This window comes from Rhizophagus irregularis, chromosome 12 (assembly GCF_026210795.1).
Source record: "Rhizophagus irregularis chromosome 12, complete sequence".
Lineage (NCBI taxonomy): Eukaryota > Fungi > Glomeromycota > Glomeromycetes > Glomerales > Glomeraceae > Rhizophagus > Rhizophagus irregularis.
The window spans coordinates 1,292,649-1,309,218 of NC_089440.1; the positions used below are offsets into that span (position 1 = coordinate 1,292,649).

General features: G+C 32.2%; 9 protein-coding genes across 9 annotated transcripts; 8 read left to right on the top strand and 1 right to left on the bottom strand.

The window, feature by feature from the left end:
* The first annotated feature begins 158 nt into the window (after nucleotides 1-158).
* On the top strand, nucleotides 159-1,682 carry OCT59_003833 (uncharacterized protein). The gene is made up of 2 exons (XM_025314555.2): nucleotides 159-529; nucleotides 638-1,682. Exons 1-2 carry the CDS (start codon nucleotides 365-367, stop codon nucleotides 1,412-1,414), a joined length of 942 nt encoding a protein of 313 aa, XP_025184951.1. The 5' UTR covers nucleotides 159-364; the 3' UTR covers nucleotides 1,415-1,682.
* A 653-nt stretch (nucleotides 1,683-2,335) lies between these two features.
* On the top strand, nucleotides 2,336-3,790 carry OCT59_003834 (uncharacterized protein; the record flags this gene model as incomplete). The annotated part of the gene is made up of 2 exons (XM_025314554.2): nucleotides 2,336-3,129; nucleotides 3,199-3,790. The coding sequence occupies 2 exons, from the start codon at nucleotides 2,336-2,338 to the stop codon at nucleotides 3,578-3,580; spliced, it is 1,176 nt and encodes a 391-aa protein (XP_025184950.1). The 3' UTR covers nucleotides 3,581-3,790.
* Nucleotides 3,791-3,867: 77 nt separating this feature from the next.
* Nucleotides 3,868-5,024, top strand: OCT59_003835 (ubiquinone biosynthesis monooxygenase Coq7; the record flags this gene model as incomplete). The annotated part of the gene is made up of 5 exons (XM_025314553.2): nucleotides 3,868-4,167; nucleotides 4,237-4,436; nucleotides 4,525-4,579; nucleotides 4,673-4,741; nucleotides 4,810-5,024. 5 exons carry the CDS (start codon nucleotides 3,868-3,870, stop codon nucleotides 4,885-4,887), a joined length of 702 nt encoding a protein of 233 aa, XP_025184949.2. The 3' UTR covers nucleotides 4,888-5,024.
* Nucleotides 4,729-5,989, bottom strand: OCT59_003836 (uncharacterized protein). Its single transcript, XM_025309086.2, has 4 exons — nucleotides 5,908-5,989; nucleotides 5,811-5,826; nucleotides 5,440-5,693; nucleotides 4,729-5,350 (listed from the first exon to the last, which is right to left on the bottom strand). The coding sequence occupies exons 1-4, from the start codon at nucleotides 5,949-5,951 to the stop codon at nucleotides 5,128-5,130; spliced, it is 537 nt and encodes a 178-aa protein (XP_025184948.2). The 5' UTR covers nucleotides 5,952-5,989; the 3' UTR covers nucleotides 4,729-5,127.
* Nucleotides 5,990-6,166: 177 nt separating this feature from the next.
* OCT59_003837 (uncharacterized protein) lies at nucleotides 6,167-8,839 on the top strand. The gene is made up of 5 exons (XM_025314552.2): nucleotides 6,167-6,208; nucleotides 6,289-6,313; nucleotides 6,385-6,831; nucleotides 7,092-7,613; nucleotides 7,793-8,839. Exons 3-5 carry the CDS (start codon nucleotides 6,386-6,388, stop codon nucleotides 8,589-8,591), a joined length of 1,767 nt encoding a protein of 588 aa, XP_025184947.1. The 5' UTR covers nucleotides 6,167-6,208; nucleotides 6,289-6,313; nucleotide 6,385; the 3' UTR covers nucleotides 8,592-8,839.
* A 438-nt stretch (nucleotides 8,840-9,277) lies between these two features.
* On the top strand, nucleotides 9,278-10,088 carry OCT59_003838 (uncharacterized protein; the record flags this gene model as incomplete). Its single annotated transcript, XM_066147902.1, has 4 exons — nucleotides 9,278-9,284; nucleotides 9,363-9,418; nucleotides 9,503-9,575; nucleotides 9,721-10,088. The coding sequence occupies 4 exons, from the start codon at nucleotides 9,278-9,280 to the stop codon at nucleotides 10,086-10,088; spliced, it is 504 nt and encodes a 167-aa protein (XP_065996556.1).
* Nucleotides 10,089-13,270: 3,182 nt separating this feature from the next.
* OCT59_003839 (uncharacterized protein) lies at nucleotides 13,271-13,672 on the top strand (the record flags this gene model as incomplete). The annotated part of the gene is made up of 1 exon (XM_066147903.1): nucleotides 13,271-13,672. The coding sequence occupies one exon, from the start codon at nucleotides 13,271-13,273 to the stop codon at nucleotides 13,670-13,672; it is 402 nt and encodes a 133-aa protein (XP_065996557.1).
* A 268-nt stretch (nucleotides 13,673-13,940) lies between these two features.
* On the top strand, nucleotides 13,941-14,627 carry OCT59_003840 (uncharacterized protein; the record flags this gene model as incomplete). Its single annotated transcript, XM_066147904.1, has 3 exons — nucleotides 13,941-13,952; nucleotides 14,087-14,149; nucleotides 14,222-14,627. 3 exons carry the CDS (start codon nucleotides 13,941-13,943, stop codon nucleotides 14,429-14,431), a joined length of 285 nt encoding a protein of 94 aa, XP_065996558.1. The 3' UTR covers nucleotides 14,432-14,627.
* Nucleotides 14,628-15,529: 902 nt separating this feature from the next.
* Nucleotides 15,530-16,098, top strand: OCT59_003841 (uncharacterized protein; the record flags this gene model as incomplete). The annotated part of the gene is made up of 2 exons (XM_066147905.1): nucleotides 15,530-15,629; nucleotides 15,851-16,098. The coding sequence occupies 2 exons, from the start codon at nucleotides 15,530-15,532 to the stop codon at nucleotides 16,096-16,098; spliced, it is 348 nt and encodes a 115-aa protein (XP_065996559.1).
* Between the last annotated feature and the right edge of the window lie 472 nt (nucleotides 16,099-16,570).

Below are 16,570 nucleotides of genomic sequence, written 5' to 3' on the forward strand. Positions count from 1 at the left end.
ATAGCCTATACAATCGGTTTAACCGTTTTCGGAACTAAATAAACTCCGTTGGTTATGTTGGTTATCATTTTATTATTTATAAATAAAAAAAACCTCCATTACAAATAATATAACAAAATACTTTTTTTCAATTTTACTATTTTTTTTTTTTTTTTTTTAAAAAAAAAAATAACGTATTCTTATTTTTATTTTTATTTTTTCGTATTCTTCTTAGAGTTCATTCCTTTATTTAAAAAATTTCAGAATTATAGAAAAAAAAAAGTATTTATTATTTTTTTTATAATACCGAAATCTCGTGAAAGGGAAAGAAAATTCATCGATATTTTTTTAATAAATTGATTATTTATTTGACGAATTTTAAACTATGTCATATCCAGGATTTCATAAATATGTTAATAGAATATACTTAGGATTAATATGTGTATTAGCAGTGGGTTTACCAATATTACAATTAACTACAAAACAACCCTCATTAAAAAATATTATTATAATAATTGTTTGCGTGATCATTTCTTACATCGTTTATTGGGTAGGTTGATTTTTTCTATATTTATATAAATATTCATAATTTTCTTCTTTGATTTTTTTAAAGTAATATATCTAAAAAAAAATATTATCTTTTTTCCTAATATATTAGCTAATAGTGCGATTAAATTGTTATGGTACACCGAATATAACAGGAATTAGTGATTTAAATCCAAATAGTATATATATTCAACCACCACGTTCAAATAGTTCAACATCGTCATCAACAAATGGTGGCAGTAGTAATAATAATGTACATCCAACATTTGCTAGTTATAGATTAGGTGGATTGACAGAAATTTTTCGTAGATATGGTGGTAATAATGGAATTCCTAATGTGAATGATGATGAAATTAATGGTGAAATGGATGCAGCATTAAGACCTCCTCCTCCTGCTTATAGTACCGCCTTACAAGGTGCTGGTTTACCTCCTCCTTACGCGAGTAGTAATAATATAGAAATAAATATTCACAATTCAGGAATCCCTCAAATGAGCGAAACTCCAAGACGTCCTGTACCTTCTGTTCCATCTTCAAGTTCTCTAAGACGTCCTGTTCCTCCAATACCACAACAACAATCATCAATACAATCCACACATTCTTTACAATCTATACGATCTACACATTCTACCACATCATCATTAGATAGCATTTCTCAACCACCAAAACGTCCTGTTCCCCCTATTCCTTCATCATCAGTTGATAACACTTCCCCTTCATCATCAGTTGTTAACACTTCCCAATCACCAAAACGTCCTGTACCCTCTATTCCCTCATCATCATTTGATGGCACTTACCAACCAACAAGACGTGCAACTCCCCCTGTTCCCACTTCTTCATCTTCATCATTGCCACCGAGACTATACAAGAGCATAAGTTACGAAAAATAATAGAAATTATACAATTAATCATAATAATTTAATACTAATTGATAGAAAAAATGATTTGAATGAAAGAGTTGTTAATAAGAATTCGGAAAGAAGAGAAAAGCGATTATAAAGACATTTTCTCACGATCAAACGTTAGTTTGGTTTATCTACAACACAAAAAAAAAAAAAAAAAATCATTAAATCATCTTGTAAATTTCTAATTAAATGTATAATAATCATTAATCAAAAAAGTATGTAGTATATAAAAGAATAAAAATTTTGAAGCATCATCATATTTCATTATTATTTCCATATAATACGAAAATGAAAAATAATTGGTTTACGGAAAAAATTTTTATATCAACAGTTTAAGAAAAGAAAAATTAGAAAAATCTAAAATTTTTAGATTGTGAAAAAAGATTTATAATATAGACGTCCCAGTCAGGTGAACACAAAATGTTTCACGTGAAAGATGCATTGTGAATTTGTGATATCATTTTAAAAATTTTTGGTCTAACTAAAGATATAAAGAGCGCGAAAATTTTTATTGTTCTTTTTTTTTTGAAGCTATTCTAAACGGGTGAATATTTATAATGTTTTAATTGGCAATCATTATAATCTTTTAGGTCTTATAACTTGATAATATAAATAAAAAATATTATAATATATTAACTTAAAAAACTTCTTATTCTAGACTGATTATTACTTTATAGTGACGTAATTATATCGTAAATTTAGCAATGTACGTATTACCTTATAAACTTTAAATACGTTGCTATGTTTATTACTTAAATTTTATTTAAAAAAAAATGGACTAACACAAAGAAATTTGACTAAAGTCACATTGGGTTAAGCATAAAAAAAATCATTTAAAAATAAAATTACCTTTTTTTTTTAAAAAAAAAATTCTTTCCTTTTGATGACATAAATAATTTTTTCCAAATGATTTATTCATATAATATAATAATAATTATTATTTTAATTTTTAATCATTTAAAATCAGTTTTAGGTGGTGGAACAATTATTGTTGTTAATCAAGATGGTAATAAAAGTTGCAGTAGTGGGTGTATAGCATTATTCTCATTATTAGGTATAGGAGTAGCTGTAGCAATATCATCTTGTGTTTATTGGTACAGTAAAAGATATGGTAGTAAAAAAAAATATAATTCTTCTTCTAATATGATGATTACAAATGATTTGAATGATTTGAATGATTTGGAACAACCAAGTTTACCGACATATGATTCACAACCACCTGCTTATTCTGAATTAAGTAATCCACCTCCTGTTCCTCCAACTTTAATTCATTCCGAATCATTTGATGATGCTGAAGAATTCTTTAGAAATAATGAAACAATTGATTCTTTACCTTCCAATGATGTGATACAAGAATTATTAAACCAAGATGATTATTCTTATTGGAGATTTACTCCTGAAAAAATTCTCATGCAATTAGAAATTGTTATAGTGGGAAATAATGGAAGAGAATTAATACTTAATAATTCTAAAAAGAAAGGTTTAAAATATAATGAAATTATGATCCAATCTAATTTACCTTTCTTTAATCCAAAGAAAATTATTAATAATGAGAAAATTGAATTAGAAGAAGTAAAAGAAAAAAATAATGACAATTTATTTGAAGACTTACATTATTTTGAAATTACTATCGTTGAAAAATCTGATGATGTAACTAAGATTGCTATTGGGTTAACGACGAATCCTTATCCATATTATAGGTAAGTTGTAATATTTAATTATTATCCAACATAATTACTAAATAATTGAGGAATCATTGATCGATTTAGATTGCCCGGATACAATAAATATTCAATCGGGTATCATTCAGAAAATGGAAATAAATATCATAATTCTCAATTCAATTTACAAGAATATGGACCGAAATGGAGTGAAATAGGAGATACGGTTGGATGTGGTTATAGATCATCTTCGGGTGAAGTCTTTTTTACAAAAGATGGTGAATATTTAGGTGTAGCTCATTCATATGGTGATGATGACCATGTATGGTATCCTACTATAGGAGCAGAAGGAACTTGTAAAATTGAAGTAAATTTTGGTGATAGTCATAATATGTTTAAATATAAACCAGCAAGAAGTTATGGTCCAGGTGCTCAAGGTGGTTGGTTATATAAACATTTAGATCCTTCCAAAAAATGGGCTGAAGATTAATTTACACCATAAATTTTTATATGTATAATTTATTATTTATCTACAGTATATTATTTTATTTTATTTTTTGGTTGTAAATAATGTTTTTATCTGTATTTTATATTATTACATTTATTATTATATTAATGAAAAAAGTTATTTAATTTAAATTATATCGGTAGATCAATAGAACTTAAGATTAAAATTAATTAATCAAAGGTAATAAAATAAAACTGCGGTTGATTGACCCGATCGGCAAAAAAATTTATATAATCATTCACTCATTTCATTAATTTTATTATTATAAAATGTTTTATAAATCATTTTATTTACGTTCTTCAATTATTGGTTTGACGATTCGTCGTAATTACTTTAATTCGACTTTTTCTTATAATAAAATACATACTACTTCTATAAAATATAACTCTCCCTCTAAAGGAACTAATAATCATGATCAGAATAAAAATATTTCATTAACCCCAAAACAAAAGAAACTCATTGATAGTATGATCAGAATTGATCAAGCTGGTGAAATTGGTGCAAATTACATTTATAAAGGTCAAATGGCAATTTTGGGTAACGATAAAAAAGTTGGACCTATCATTCAAGTAAATATTATTTGATTGTTAAAACCGATTCAAACATTATGTAAAATTAAATAAAATTTTATAATTTAGGAAATGTGGGAACAAGAAAAATATCATCTTAAAACTTTTGACGAGATCATACCACGTTATAGAGTTAGACCCACATTTTTACGTCCAGTATGGGAAGCCGCGGGATTCATTCTTGGAGCTGGTACTGCTATGATGGGTAAAGAAGCTGCTATGGCTTGTACGGAAGCTGTTGAAACTGTGATTGGAGAACATTACAATGAGTATATAATCTAATTATCCACTTTATTAAGACACTGAATCATGTTCAATTAAAGCAATTTATTTTTTTTTATTATTTTTTTTTTTTAGCCAATTGCGAGAATTGTTACACATTGAAAACGATGATGTCTCCGAATTGAGAAAGGTAATTTAAAAATGTTCATTAATAATATTATAAATTTTTTCTTTTTTTTTTCTTTTTTTTTCTTTTAAAATAAATTTCTAATACTCTATACAGGTTATTAAACAATTTCGTGATGATGAATTACATCATCTAGATACTGCAGTGGATTTGGATGCACAAAAGGTAATTTAATTTACGTATATTTCTTTGTTAAAATTATAAATCTAATTTTTAAATTATATTCATGTAAGGCACCATTTCATGGAATTTTGACTTCAATAATACATAATGGTTGTAAAGCAGCAATATGGATAACTAGTAGGATTTAAGAATAAAGAATAGTTTATGTTTATAGATATGTAAATGGTTGACTACTATGATTTGATATAAATTTCAAATTTAAGAGTTAGTAGATGATTTATTTACTCTGAGAAAATGAAATAAAAATAAAATTTAAATAAATGAAAACAATCGCACCATTTTTAATTATCCGTTTTGAATAATTTGAAATAATAATCTATTATGATGGATGTGAATTAATTTTATAATCTTTTTTTTTTTTTAAGAAATTATTGTAATGGTTGTGATGATTGTCCTTGTCCTGGGTTTGTCGTTCTACCATAATCTTCATCTTCAGGAATAATCAAATCTCTGACATTCCAATCTTCAAAACTTCCATCTGGTAAATATCTTCGTATCATTAAGGGAATTTTTTTAAAACGAAGCTCTTTTTTAGCTATCTCAAGGGGATCCGTTTCATTTTCACGTGGAACAAGAATTGGAGCGTTCATACTTAAAGAAAAAAAAAAAAGAAAAAAAACATTAACCTCTGAATCATATTAAAAAAAAATTCAATTTATCAATTTACAATTTTAAATTACCTTATTTGTAACGCTCGAGTGCCCAATATCCGTGCCTTTTCATACTTTGTCATGTAAGGAGTAGTAACTTTCTCCTTTTCTACAGTTACTTGCTTATTAACATCCATTTCTGTGCCCTCTGCACCATTTGTTAATATTGCAACTCCATTTTGTACATTGATCCCTCCTTCTCTTACTTCATCTCCACCAAATCCATTTGGAAGTTCTGGTTCAAGTTCTTCTTCTAATATATCTGGTTCATTATAATCATCCTCCTAATAAATAAATATAAAAATTTAATTATTTGATCAATAAAAAACTAAATATAAAAAAATAGCTGATATAAACAACAAGAACATTAATTTTATCTGAGATTTAAAACATAAACTCACTGGAAGTTCTTCATATCTGGATATAATAAAGAAAATTTTTGATTAATTCTCCATTAAACGAAAGCTTTGTAGAGATTTCTAAAAAAAAAAACTTTACCCTGCGTCGTCGGGAGCATCATAATCGTCACCGTAATCTGACATGTTTTTTGATAAGAATATATTTTACAAAAAAAGTTGTGGAAAATTACTACTCTACTGAAGTCATGATATATTAATGGTTAGTAAAATTTGTGTCACTTGATCCGTTGACTGAACGTGATCACGATCAGAATTAAAAGATTGATCAACCAATTGTATTTCAAATATATTTTAGTATATTTTTCTCGACTGTTTACTCTACTGTTTTTACTTTCGGGAAGGCTTGGTATTATCAATAAACGGTAAAGCTTAATAATAAGGTATTATAAGTTCAATAAGCCTGGTATACCTTTGGTTTTTTTTCCTGAATTAATCAACCTTCCATATTCTTTTTGTTTAGTGTAGTAAAATAATTGGAAATTAAAGTAAGTACCGGAAAAGTCATGCCTCTATTTATTTTTTTAAGAAAAAAATATTAATTTGGGTTTTCTTTTAGTATGGACTCTATGGAAATAGACGATACAAGTGTACCTTTACCAAAGGAATTTAACCAGCTTTATGCAATATTGAAATTCTTTTCAGAACCAGTTAGATATGACTCAAAAATGCAAGATAACATTTCTTATGAAATATTTATCAATATTTGTTATCATTTGCCTCCAAAAGATTTATTGATGTTGGCTTGTGTTTGCAAGCATTTTAAAAATATGCTCGATGGAAATATTCTATCAATATCATGGGATATTTGGAAAACATCTAGAGAGAGATTTACTCCTTTCAAGGATATGGATCCACCAAAAGGGTTAAGTGAACAGAAGTTCTCTCGATTATTAAATTTTGAAAATGGATGTGAATTTTGTAAAAGTAAAGATAAAAGAATTCAAATTTATTGGGTAGCTTGTGTTAGATCATGTAAAGAATGTTTACAAAAAAGAGCTAAAAGGTAAGAAATTATTTATTATTACCTATTGAATTTTACGTTGGATTTTTAGACTCTAAAGTAAAAACTTTTAAGCTTTTTTCACTTCAAATACGCGACGTTAAAGTTAATGAGCAATTATTCTATAATAAAGTTGTCACGTTTTATTCTGAAAGTGAAATGGCTTAATTGTTCTTTCAAGTTGAGAAAATTTTTATCTGAAAGAAATATTCACATGAAGGATAATATATTTAGTCGATTATTATTATTATTTATTACTTTAGACGTCAAGAGCTCGAAGTGGAATGGAAGATAGAGAGTGAAGTTTTTACAGGAACTCCTCATATAGTTCCATGTCCAGATGATGATGGACAGACTCAATATTATTGGGTTCCTCATATAACGTCATCACAAAGTAATTTCTTGGGTGTAAATATTTTAAAACGTGGGGAGTGGACTGTTAAGAAAAAACAAGAGATCCAAAATGTTATCGATGAATCTCTTGATCGATATCATTGGGCAACGAGATGTTGGCAAGAGCAATTAAAAGAACAGAAAGATCATTTACAGAACGTTATTCGAAAGTTTTGTGATCGATATACCTCTTATACACCAGAAACCTTGTCGAAGTATACGATTGTATCAGAAATGTTATCAAAAATTGAGATTAATCCATTTGTACAGAAAAATTGGAGTATATTTCAATTAAATTTGATCGAGGCTTTAAATTCTAGACCTTTACCAAGTAACTTAATGAATGATACTTTTAATAGTTCACTACAACCATCAAAAATCCCTAAAAGAAGGTATATTATTGACGATTAAAATATTTCTATTTGTAATTTATGATTCATTTTTTATTTGTAAATTTTATTTTAGCTTATTTTACCATAGTAATATTTAATTTGATTTTATTTATTAAATATTAATACTAATAAACATTTTATACTTTAATATATTATTTGAAATATTTGAAATGAGACAGTGAACCGGTGAATATCAGGCCCGATAGACATTACAGTGAAAATTTACCAAGGAAGGAGTTATACGGCCCTCCAAGACAAAAGTTGAAACATAATAGTAGTCCAAAATTACCACACGACTCTAATCCAAACTCTATGCAAATAATAAGAAGTATACCTAATTCAACCCCTTTATGGGAAAACGTTATGTCTCATCCTACAAGAAACCAATCTAACCAATCTAATCAATTGGTCCGATATAATATTAATAATTCAACACAAGATAGGGTAGTTTTGAACAGGCGAAATGAAATTGTTAAACATCTTAAATTAGTCGCATTGGGAGTTAAGCAACGAAATAAAAGAACGGCGAAAACTATTCCTTATACTATCGGTATTCATGATGTGCTATTCCGATATCTTCCATTTTGTTCATCTTTTATTAACCCTCCAGAATCTCCATCAAAAGAATATGGCGGGTATTATAAAAAAGAGTACATCTATAGCACAATAATTCCTCAATTGCAGCGGGAGGCTGCCGTATTATCTGTATCAAGTGGGTCAAGGATGGAAAACACACAATATCATGACATTCTGGATGTTCAAGGAGCAATTAATCATCATCTTGACGAGCATCCTGTTTTCAAATGCAGGATGTGTCCAGATTTTAACCCTAGTGTTATAAGGAAAATGAAGAATCATTTGAGAGAAATTCACGCTCTTCTCTCAGAGAAAGATCTTTCAAAGTTGTACGTTGATCCGGATGCTGTAATCAATTTTCTTCATTTTGCTTTTGTTCCGGAATTAAATTTTTTACGTTAAGGGATCTTATATAACTAGGCAGATATTTTTTTGTGAAAGCAATTATTTTTTTAGCTTATAATTATAATGTGCTTAGGGATTAAAGTCTATAATATAATTTACAATAAACATTGGAAAGTTGGAATGTTTGGAATTTATACAAAATAGCATCTCATTGATTTATTTGTACTTACTGCAGTAATAAATATACTCAGTAATAAATTTTTTTTTAAGTTCAAGAACTTTATTAAAGGAATACTTTTAATATTTTATCAAGACCAAGATTCCTTTTATCCTTTTTATCCTTTTTATCCTTTATATCCTAAAAAAAAATATCTGAGTGGAAATCCTGAAAACGAAGAAATTCTTATTTTACACGAACCAAACGCCAATACGTATTATTATTTTAGTATATTTTGTAATAATTAAGAAATTTTGTCCTTACGGACTGAAAATATCACGTGAATATATAAAAGATAAATGATCTGTGTAATACTAAGCCACTGTGGCGTCACGGCAGATCTGTGCGACAGGGGAATGGTATTTTTTCTTACGCCAGTTTGCACCAATAAAATTTCGCAAAAAATACTATATAAGCCGAAAACACGTCTATCAGAACGCTTTCCCTATTCATATAGAAGGGAATAGTCTTGTCGGTTACCTTAAGGAGGTTATAAAGACGAAAAATGCGCAAACTTTCGCTAACTATGAAAGGTGACGACCCCTGGCGATCGCGACGATCAATTAAGAATTTCTAATACTCCAGGACAGTGACGAATTGTTGGCAATAAGCAAAAATTTCGAAATACTTCCCTGATTCACCTCCCGAGGAACATATCCATATAATCGTAAATTTTCGTTATTTACACTCGTAATATTAACACGTATTCGTTTCCAGTTCTCAGCGTTGTCGTGTATTCCACCACCTATAGCATATTCTCCGAAATATATATGATGTACTACATCAAAGAACTACGAAGGTCAATGGTGACCCTCCAACAAAGAGTACATTTATGGAATACTTTTCGAGGAAGTGAACAGGTTCCAACAACCGAGATTCGAAAAGACCGCAACTTATTCAAGATAAAGTGGTATTAAATGAGGAGGATGTTCTTTTTGCTATTGAATGTCAATATTTGTCTGGTGTTAGATGAGCTTGCAAGGCCAGAATATAGATTCTCAAAACGTCAACCCGATGCTCCTGGCGTACCTGATTTCACCTGCCACTATTTCGTGGAATCATTGATATTGGTGATCGAAGTTAAGAGGAAGCATGTAATGGAAAACATTTCCCGAGTTTATCAGGCGGATGAAAAAGGCAAGAACGGTGATTCAACAAATCTACAACTATATGGGGAAATAAACGTAGATACGGTATTTGATAATCACTGGTTTCTACGCCGGGAGCATACAGAGCTTTGGATCTCAAAAACTCCACTGCAGTCGGTATTCCCACCTGAACTCAAGGCATACGCTTATATAACTCGACAGGCGAATGCCGGCTCATGGAGACAATAATTCACGTTCTCTTCGGTCACACTCAAAATCGTCTTCCAGCCCCAACAGGCCTCCAGCACATCGGTATATAAACAATCGTCTTTTAACACCTCTGTAGAACAGCAAAAGTTTAGCTTCTCGGACTTCAAGTTTAAGGGCATATTAGGTGAAGGACGAAATGGTAAAACACTCCTATGCGTGTTTCGTGGCGTTACGATTGCTTTGAAGAGTGCGAAGCCCCACCGTATGTTCTGGAAGAGATGCAGAAGGAAGTAGAGATTTATAAGGACCTCGCTGATATTCAAGGCAAGTATTTCCCAAAGTTAGTGTGATACTGATATTACGGAGGGGGAATGAGCTTCGTTATTGGCATGAACACTGTTGGCACTTCGTTGAGCGAGCAAAAAATAAAGAAACGGCAAAAGTCAAGGGCTATTAAGGGATTAGAAGCGATCCACAAGCATGGCATCCTCCACAATGACATTCAGGAGGAAAACATCTTAATTAATGACAACGGTGACATCTACCTGATTGACTTCGGGATGGCAAGTCGGGCGGACACAAAAAAGAAGAGAAAGCTTTTCAGGGAGGAACAGTCAAATATTCTAACTTGCTAGATTTATTATTTCATAAATTCCTGTATTACGATCTCTTGTAATCCTAGTTTCTTAAATAAATATGATTTTATAGACTTTTCGTAAAGAACACGAGACGAATTTTCAAGTCACGTAAATGTCAGGTGGTTAGTTAGACTGTAGGATTATACATTAGACATTAGCATAGAAACTTCGCCATGTATCCTGAACTTTTATTTTTTTTTTCGCATATACTGTGTCACGGACACAGTCCCGAGCTTTTTATTTATTTTCACGCATGTAATAATAAAATTTTTTTAATTTTTTTTCTTGGCAATTGTTATCGCGCACGTGATTTTTTTATTTTGAATATATCCATATTTTATTAAGAGAATTAAATGCTAAACTCTTAGCTGAGATTGCAGAGCTTTGGAAGAAATTTGCTGAGATTAAGTGCGAGAATGCTGAGCTTAAGGATAAGAATACTGAGATCCCTGATCTTAGAAGGAAGTTTGCTGAGCTCGAGGCCGAGAAATCTGAGCTTAAGGCCAGGATTGCCGAGCTTCTAAAACAGGGTGTGGAAGAGAATAAGAGGCGTGATGCTGAAAATGCCGAGCTCAAGCCAGAATCGATGAGCTAGAGAAAAATTAGACAGATATTACTAAACTTGTGTCCAAGTATGCTTGATGTTGAGATCTCTGAGCTTAAGGCCGAAGTAGTGAAACTAAGGGATGACAAAGAGGAGAACAAACTGAAAACCCAAGATGTTTCTCCTGGTTAACAATGTACCTAACTCCGTTGTAGATCAGCCCAATAATGCCAGCTCTTCACTTTGCAAAGAAGATAGGAAGATTGACGAATTTTTAGACTTAGTGCAAAAGAAAAGTGTTAGTGATGGAATAAGGCAACGCAATAAGAAACTTCAGCGTGAGTCAAGAAGTTGCTTCTGACTTATCACACAGTACAGAGATCATTAATAATCATCAAGAATCGAAATTATCACCTAGCACAGATGATGATATCTCTGCTTCTGAGGACTACTCGTCGTGTAATATGTGTAATATGAAAATGGTTGACAGTATGGACGCTTCATCTGATGAAATATCTGGCTTGATAGAAATCAGGTCACTGAACAAATTTTGGATCCAGACCTATTTCAGTGACATCAGATGATGACGAGTCCACCTAAAAGAACGCAACTGAGAGTTCTGTGAGCGCGCTTTAAGTCATATGACGTTGTGATATTATTTTTTTGTGAATATCCGGAACAATTTTTTTTTCACTTGTACCAACACTGTCCAACAGATGGCTGACATAACACTATTTTGTCTTGTTCAAGGAAACACAAATTCTCAAGGCTTTTTCCTTAAGTATCAACATAAATGAAGATATTGGCAACTCAAGAAAGCTATTAAAGCGAAAAAGATATTTTGAATTTAATTTCTTCGATGCAGATAGGCTTAAGATATGGAAGGTTCAAATTCGCGCTGATAATGATAAGGAACTAAGTGAACTTACACTTCATAACAACGATCAACTCCTCGCAAGGAGTAAGATTAGTAGTTATTTCACTGACAAACAACTCGACAAGCACATTCACATCGTTTTCAAACCACTAAGCTGAAACATATTAGTCTTGAACTTGTACTTGAGGCGGGACTTTTGAATGAAGAAGGAAGTGTAGAATATCTAGGCAGAGATCGTATTTGTAAAGCAACATTACGCGAGAGTTGTCTTGGTACCAAAGATGGAAAATATTTTTCGTTTACAGAATTTATACGAATGGTAAGGAAATTAAAACCGGATGAAACCCCTATCCCTTATGATTTTCAGAGCCTAAGAATCAATGGTATGAAGTTCGAAATAAAATCTATAAATTTGTTTCTTATAAATATGAAGATAGTCTCTTCATTGATCATTTTCCAATTCCTTGGGATGATGTTCTTGAGAATCGCCTCCGCCAGCTACATTCGGAGAAAGGCGTCGTGGACATATTCTGGGGTCGAAGTCTTAAGGAAGATGATACAACTTGGCGTGTCTACGTGATTTTCGCGATATTTCTTACCTACGCAAAAGAACTGTGACTGTCATGGAAGATCAAATGATTCGTTTCATAACAGTAGAGGAAAGGTTTGCTAATGCTGAAATTCGACAACGAAGTCCCCACGAGTCGCAACCAACCTTGAAAAGATCCCAAAAAAATTGCAGAAGGCTTTTGATGAAGCCTTAGATAATGAACTAGGGTAATCTTTCCGCGAAATGCATTATAATCTGGTCGGCGTGAGCACCGGTTATAAGCGAACTCAAGGCAAGCTTACTGAAATCTCCGCTATCATACTATATGTTCGTCAGAAGGGCATTTTGCGCCGTGGATGTGACATATTCCCGGATGAAATTCGTGGGTATCCAGTAGACGCTGTTGAGGCTTGATTTGCAACTTCCTATGGTTATGGTGTTACTTCTTGTCAAGCTTATCAGAAAGATGTTGAGTTAGGGTCAAGTATAGGAATAGCTGAATCTCGGGAAACGTCTGGAACCCTCAGCGCTGTTGTGCATGATAAAAACTCAAAACAGATAGGCATCCTCTCATGTGAGCATGTATGCAGGTTTAGTGAATCGAGTACTGGAATGGGTGTTATAATCCATCAGCTTTCGCATAAAGATCTAGATAATTTGATACAGTCAATTATTGATATGGCAAGTAAAGATCCAAAATTCAAGGAAATTTCAGCAAATGCGATTAATAAGATCAATAATAACAGGCAAAATTCAGCCCTAGCACGTATATATATGTATACTCCCGAATGGTATAATGCGAGAAATAACACCGAGAAATCCATTAATTCATTGGAAAAGTTTTATGAGCTAATATGGCCAGATTTCGAAACATACGATACATATGATATTGATCAGAATGCCTCAATTGACCTAAGCGAATATTGCGATTCGAGCTATTCTGAAACAGAGACAGAAACCGAATCCATTTCTTCCGATTCAAGTTATTTTTCCGAGTCTGACTACATTTCATGATGTCCGGAGCAATGATCATCAGCTCGGAAGATTTTGCTGAGCCACAAATTGTGTGACAAAAACAGGTCTATTAATTCGCATATACATTCGAAAGATAACATACTAACCTTTATTCTTTATTTTTTTTTCCCCGAATAAATGTGAGAAAAATGTGAAAGGAAGTCTACACGCAACACAGGGCCTACTCTACAAGTTAATAGTGGCGACATAAGCATATGTTATGAAGGGCTGAGGGACTCGCAATTCCTAGATCGCCAGGCGTAAAACCATGTCTTGCAAGGTAGATCTACATGTGAAAAGATATGAAGATTCCGTTTGCATGTGCTTTCATAGAGCTCTTGGCATCATACGACAATGCTAATTACGCCTCATACCTCTTTAACTTTTTTCCCATTAAGATATAAAGCATGAAAGAACTCGTGGAAGTTCAAGCAACCTTCCGCAAAAATCATTCCCGTAAAAATAACGCAAAATAAGGTATGTACGTATATGCTGGAAGTTATGTACGTATGGGAGCGAGTTTTTCTCACTATGGGCTCTTGTATTTAGGAAAGCAAAATGTCTTCCAGCACAGATAATGATATTGTATGTCTTAACTTCCGCCTCCGTAATGCAGAAAATAAGAACACAATCAAGATTTCTAAGAATAAAAAAGTTTCAGATCTTGAAAATGAAGTGAGAAAAAGGTTGTGGCCAATCGATCATAATGACTTCCTCGTAAAATTATTCTGCAGAGAACCCTATGCGAACAGAAGATAGGATTTTTCCTTATTTTAACGAGACGCCTGATGATGATGATCGTATTCACATTCCCTAATGAGTAGTCAGAAATTTTTTTTATTCAAACTATTATGTATTGGCGATGCAATTTTTTTATGTATTGTAGCCGGGTTCCGGCAACGTTTTTATTTCAAATATTAAAAGCGGGTCACATGACGCAATGCCTGTGCAACATAAAAACCTATATTAACACTTGCGTTTACGCGAGTGTTGCCAATCATATTGCTTAATTTTGTGCGCGTTAAATAATCTAAATCGCCCGCGTTTCCTAGTTTAGTACATATTTTTTCCTCTAAAATGTCTTCTATAGAAGATAAGATTTCTCTACCTCTAATCTTAATTATGAAGGTGAGTTCCTATTTTTTCACAACCACCAACATTTACACATTTTGAGTCGCATATAACTTCCGATTTATAGAATACTGGTTAAGTACAAACTTTCAACAATGGTCGGTTGAATCGTTCGACATGTTCTGGATTCAGAAAAATCCAAGTCTTCAAAAAAAAAGAACAGGCCCATTTTTCGTTAGGCGACGAGTTAATCATTCTCGCTGGTGCATCTGATAAACGAGTGGCGGAGAAAGCACAGTCATTGAAGAAATTGCTCAAGGTTAGTTGCATATGAAGTGAACATCAGCAAAGTTACATGTCACTACGCCCCTCGATGCTGTCGAGGAGGGTTTGGATGCTGTCTAAACCCGATGAGGAGGAGAAGCGCGATGGCTTCATCCATTATATGATTCTTTCGCGTGTGTACATGTTAACTAGTGAGTGTACTACGCCCCTCGATGCTGTCGAGGAGGGTTTGGATGCTGTCTTAACCCGATGGGGAGGAGAAGCGCGATGGCTTCATTCATTATGTGATTCTTTCGCGTGTACACTTCTATTGTTCAATATCAGAAAACAAATATTTTTTCATCAATAATTCTCTATGCTTTAACTTTTTTACCATTTTTATTGGAATTATAAAACGTCAGAAATAAGTAATATCATTTGGGGTAGTAGTGTGATAAAGTCCACGCTCATCCAACCAATTATACATTGTATGTATGTGACTCCTTAGTTTTCATACCTGTTATGTGCGTGGTATACGAAGAAACTTCTTCTCCAGAGTCCAGAGTACATAAGAAGAACTTTGGCATTGATGCTGCATTTTGTATTTTCGAAAACTCCAATCGTACATTACACCCAAACAGATTTACAATTTCCTAAGAGTACTTTTAAAGGGAAAATCTTCCCGGAAATACTCGTCTAAATGGCTTTTATACATACGAAGAGTTTAAAAATGTTGATGATGAATTTGGTGTCTTTAAAGTAGGAAGAGCTACAGGCGGAAAATTGCTTCCTATTGACTCTGCTATTTCAATTGATCTAACAAACGAAAGCATAAATTTGCAGAAGCGCAAGAAGAACAAGGCCAAATTCCTCCCCATAATAACAACGATTACAAAGAAATATTCATCGGATACATGAAGTCACCATTGATCCAAGAAATCGATAAAAAGCGTCAGAAATGTTATCCTACTGTATGGTTTGATCGACAATTGGTATTTAAATTCAATTATGGAGACTTTGAGCCTGGAGACTCGGGAACAAGCGTTGTGGGCAAAAACGGAAAAGCTCTTGGTATCCTTCATGTGGCATGAGTAACAGAAAATTTCAGATACGCCATTGCCTTTCCTTACTTTGCTGTTTTTGAGGCACTGGATGTAGTGGAATTTATGTAATAAAATGAAATTTGTTTGCTCACATCTTGGTTTAAATTTTTTAACTCGTGTATGCTTTCATGTTACATTGTACACTATACTAATAAAAAAATTATACACGTTACTGTCGTTACTTTATTGCCAAAATTTTTACCGTCACACACGTGGTTTATAAGATCGGCCGAGTTATATCAAAGATCTTTGGAGTGATAACCCAATTATATATCTGAGAACTTAAACTTTTTTTGAATGGATATGAGAAAAAAGAGGGCAATTATAAATGAGACTTGAGGATATACTGTTTGCTAATCCTGAAGTTATTTTAGCATTTACAGATATGAAAAAAAATAATAGATAAGTTCAACAGTGCTTTCATAATGCTAAATTTTGCTAAAATTTTAAAACGCTATCC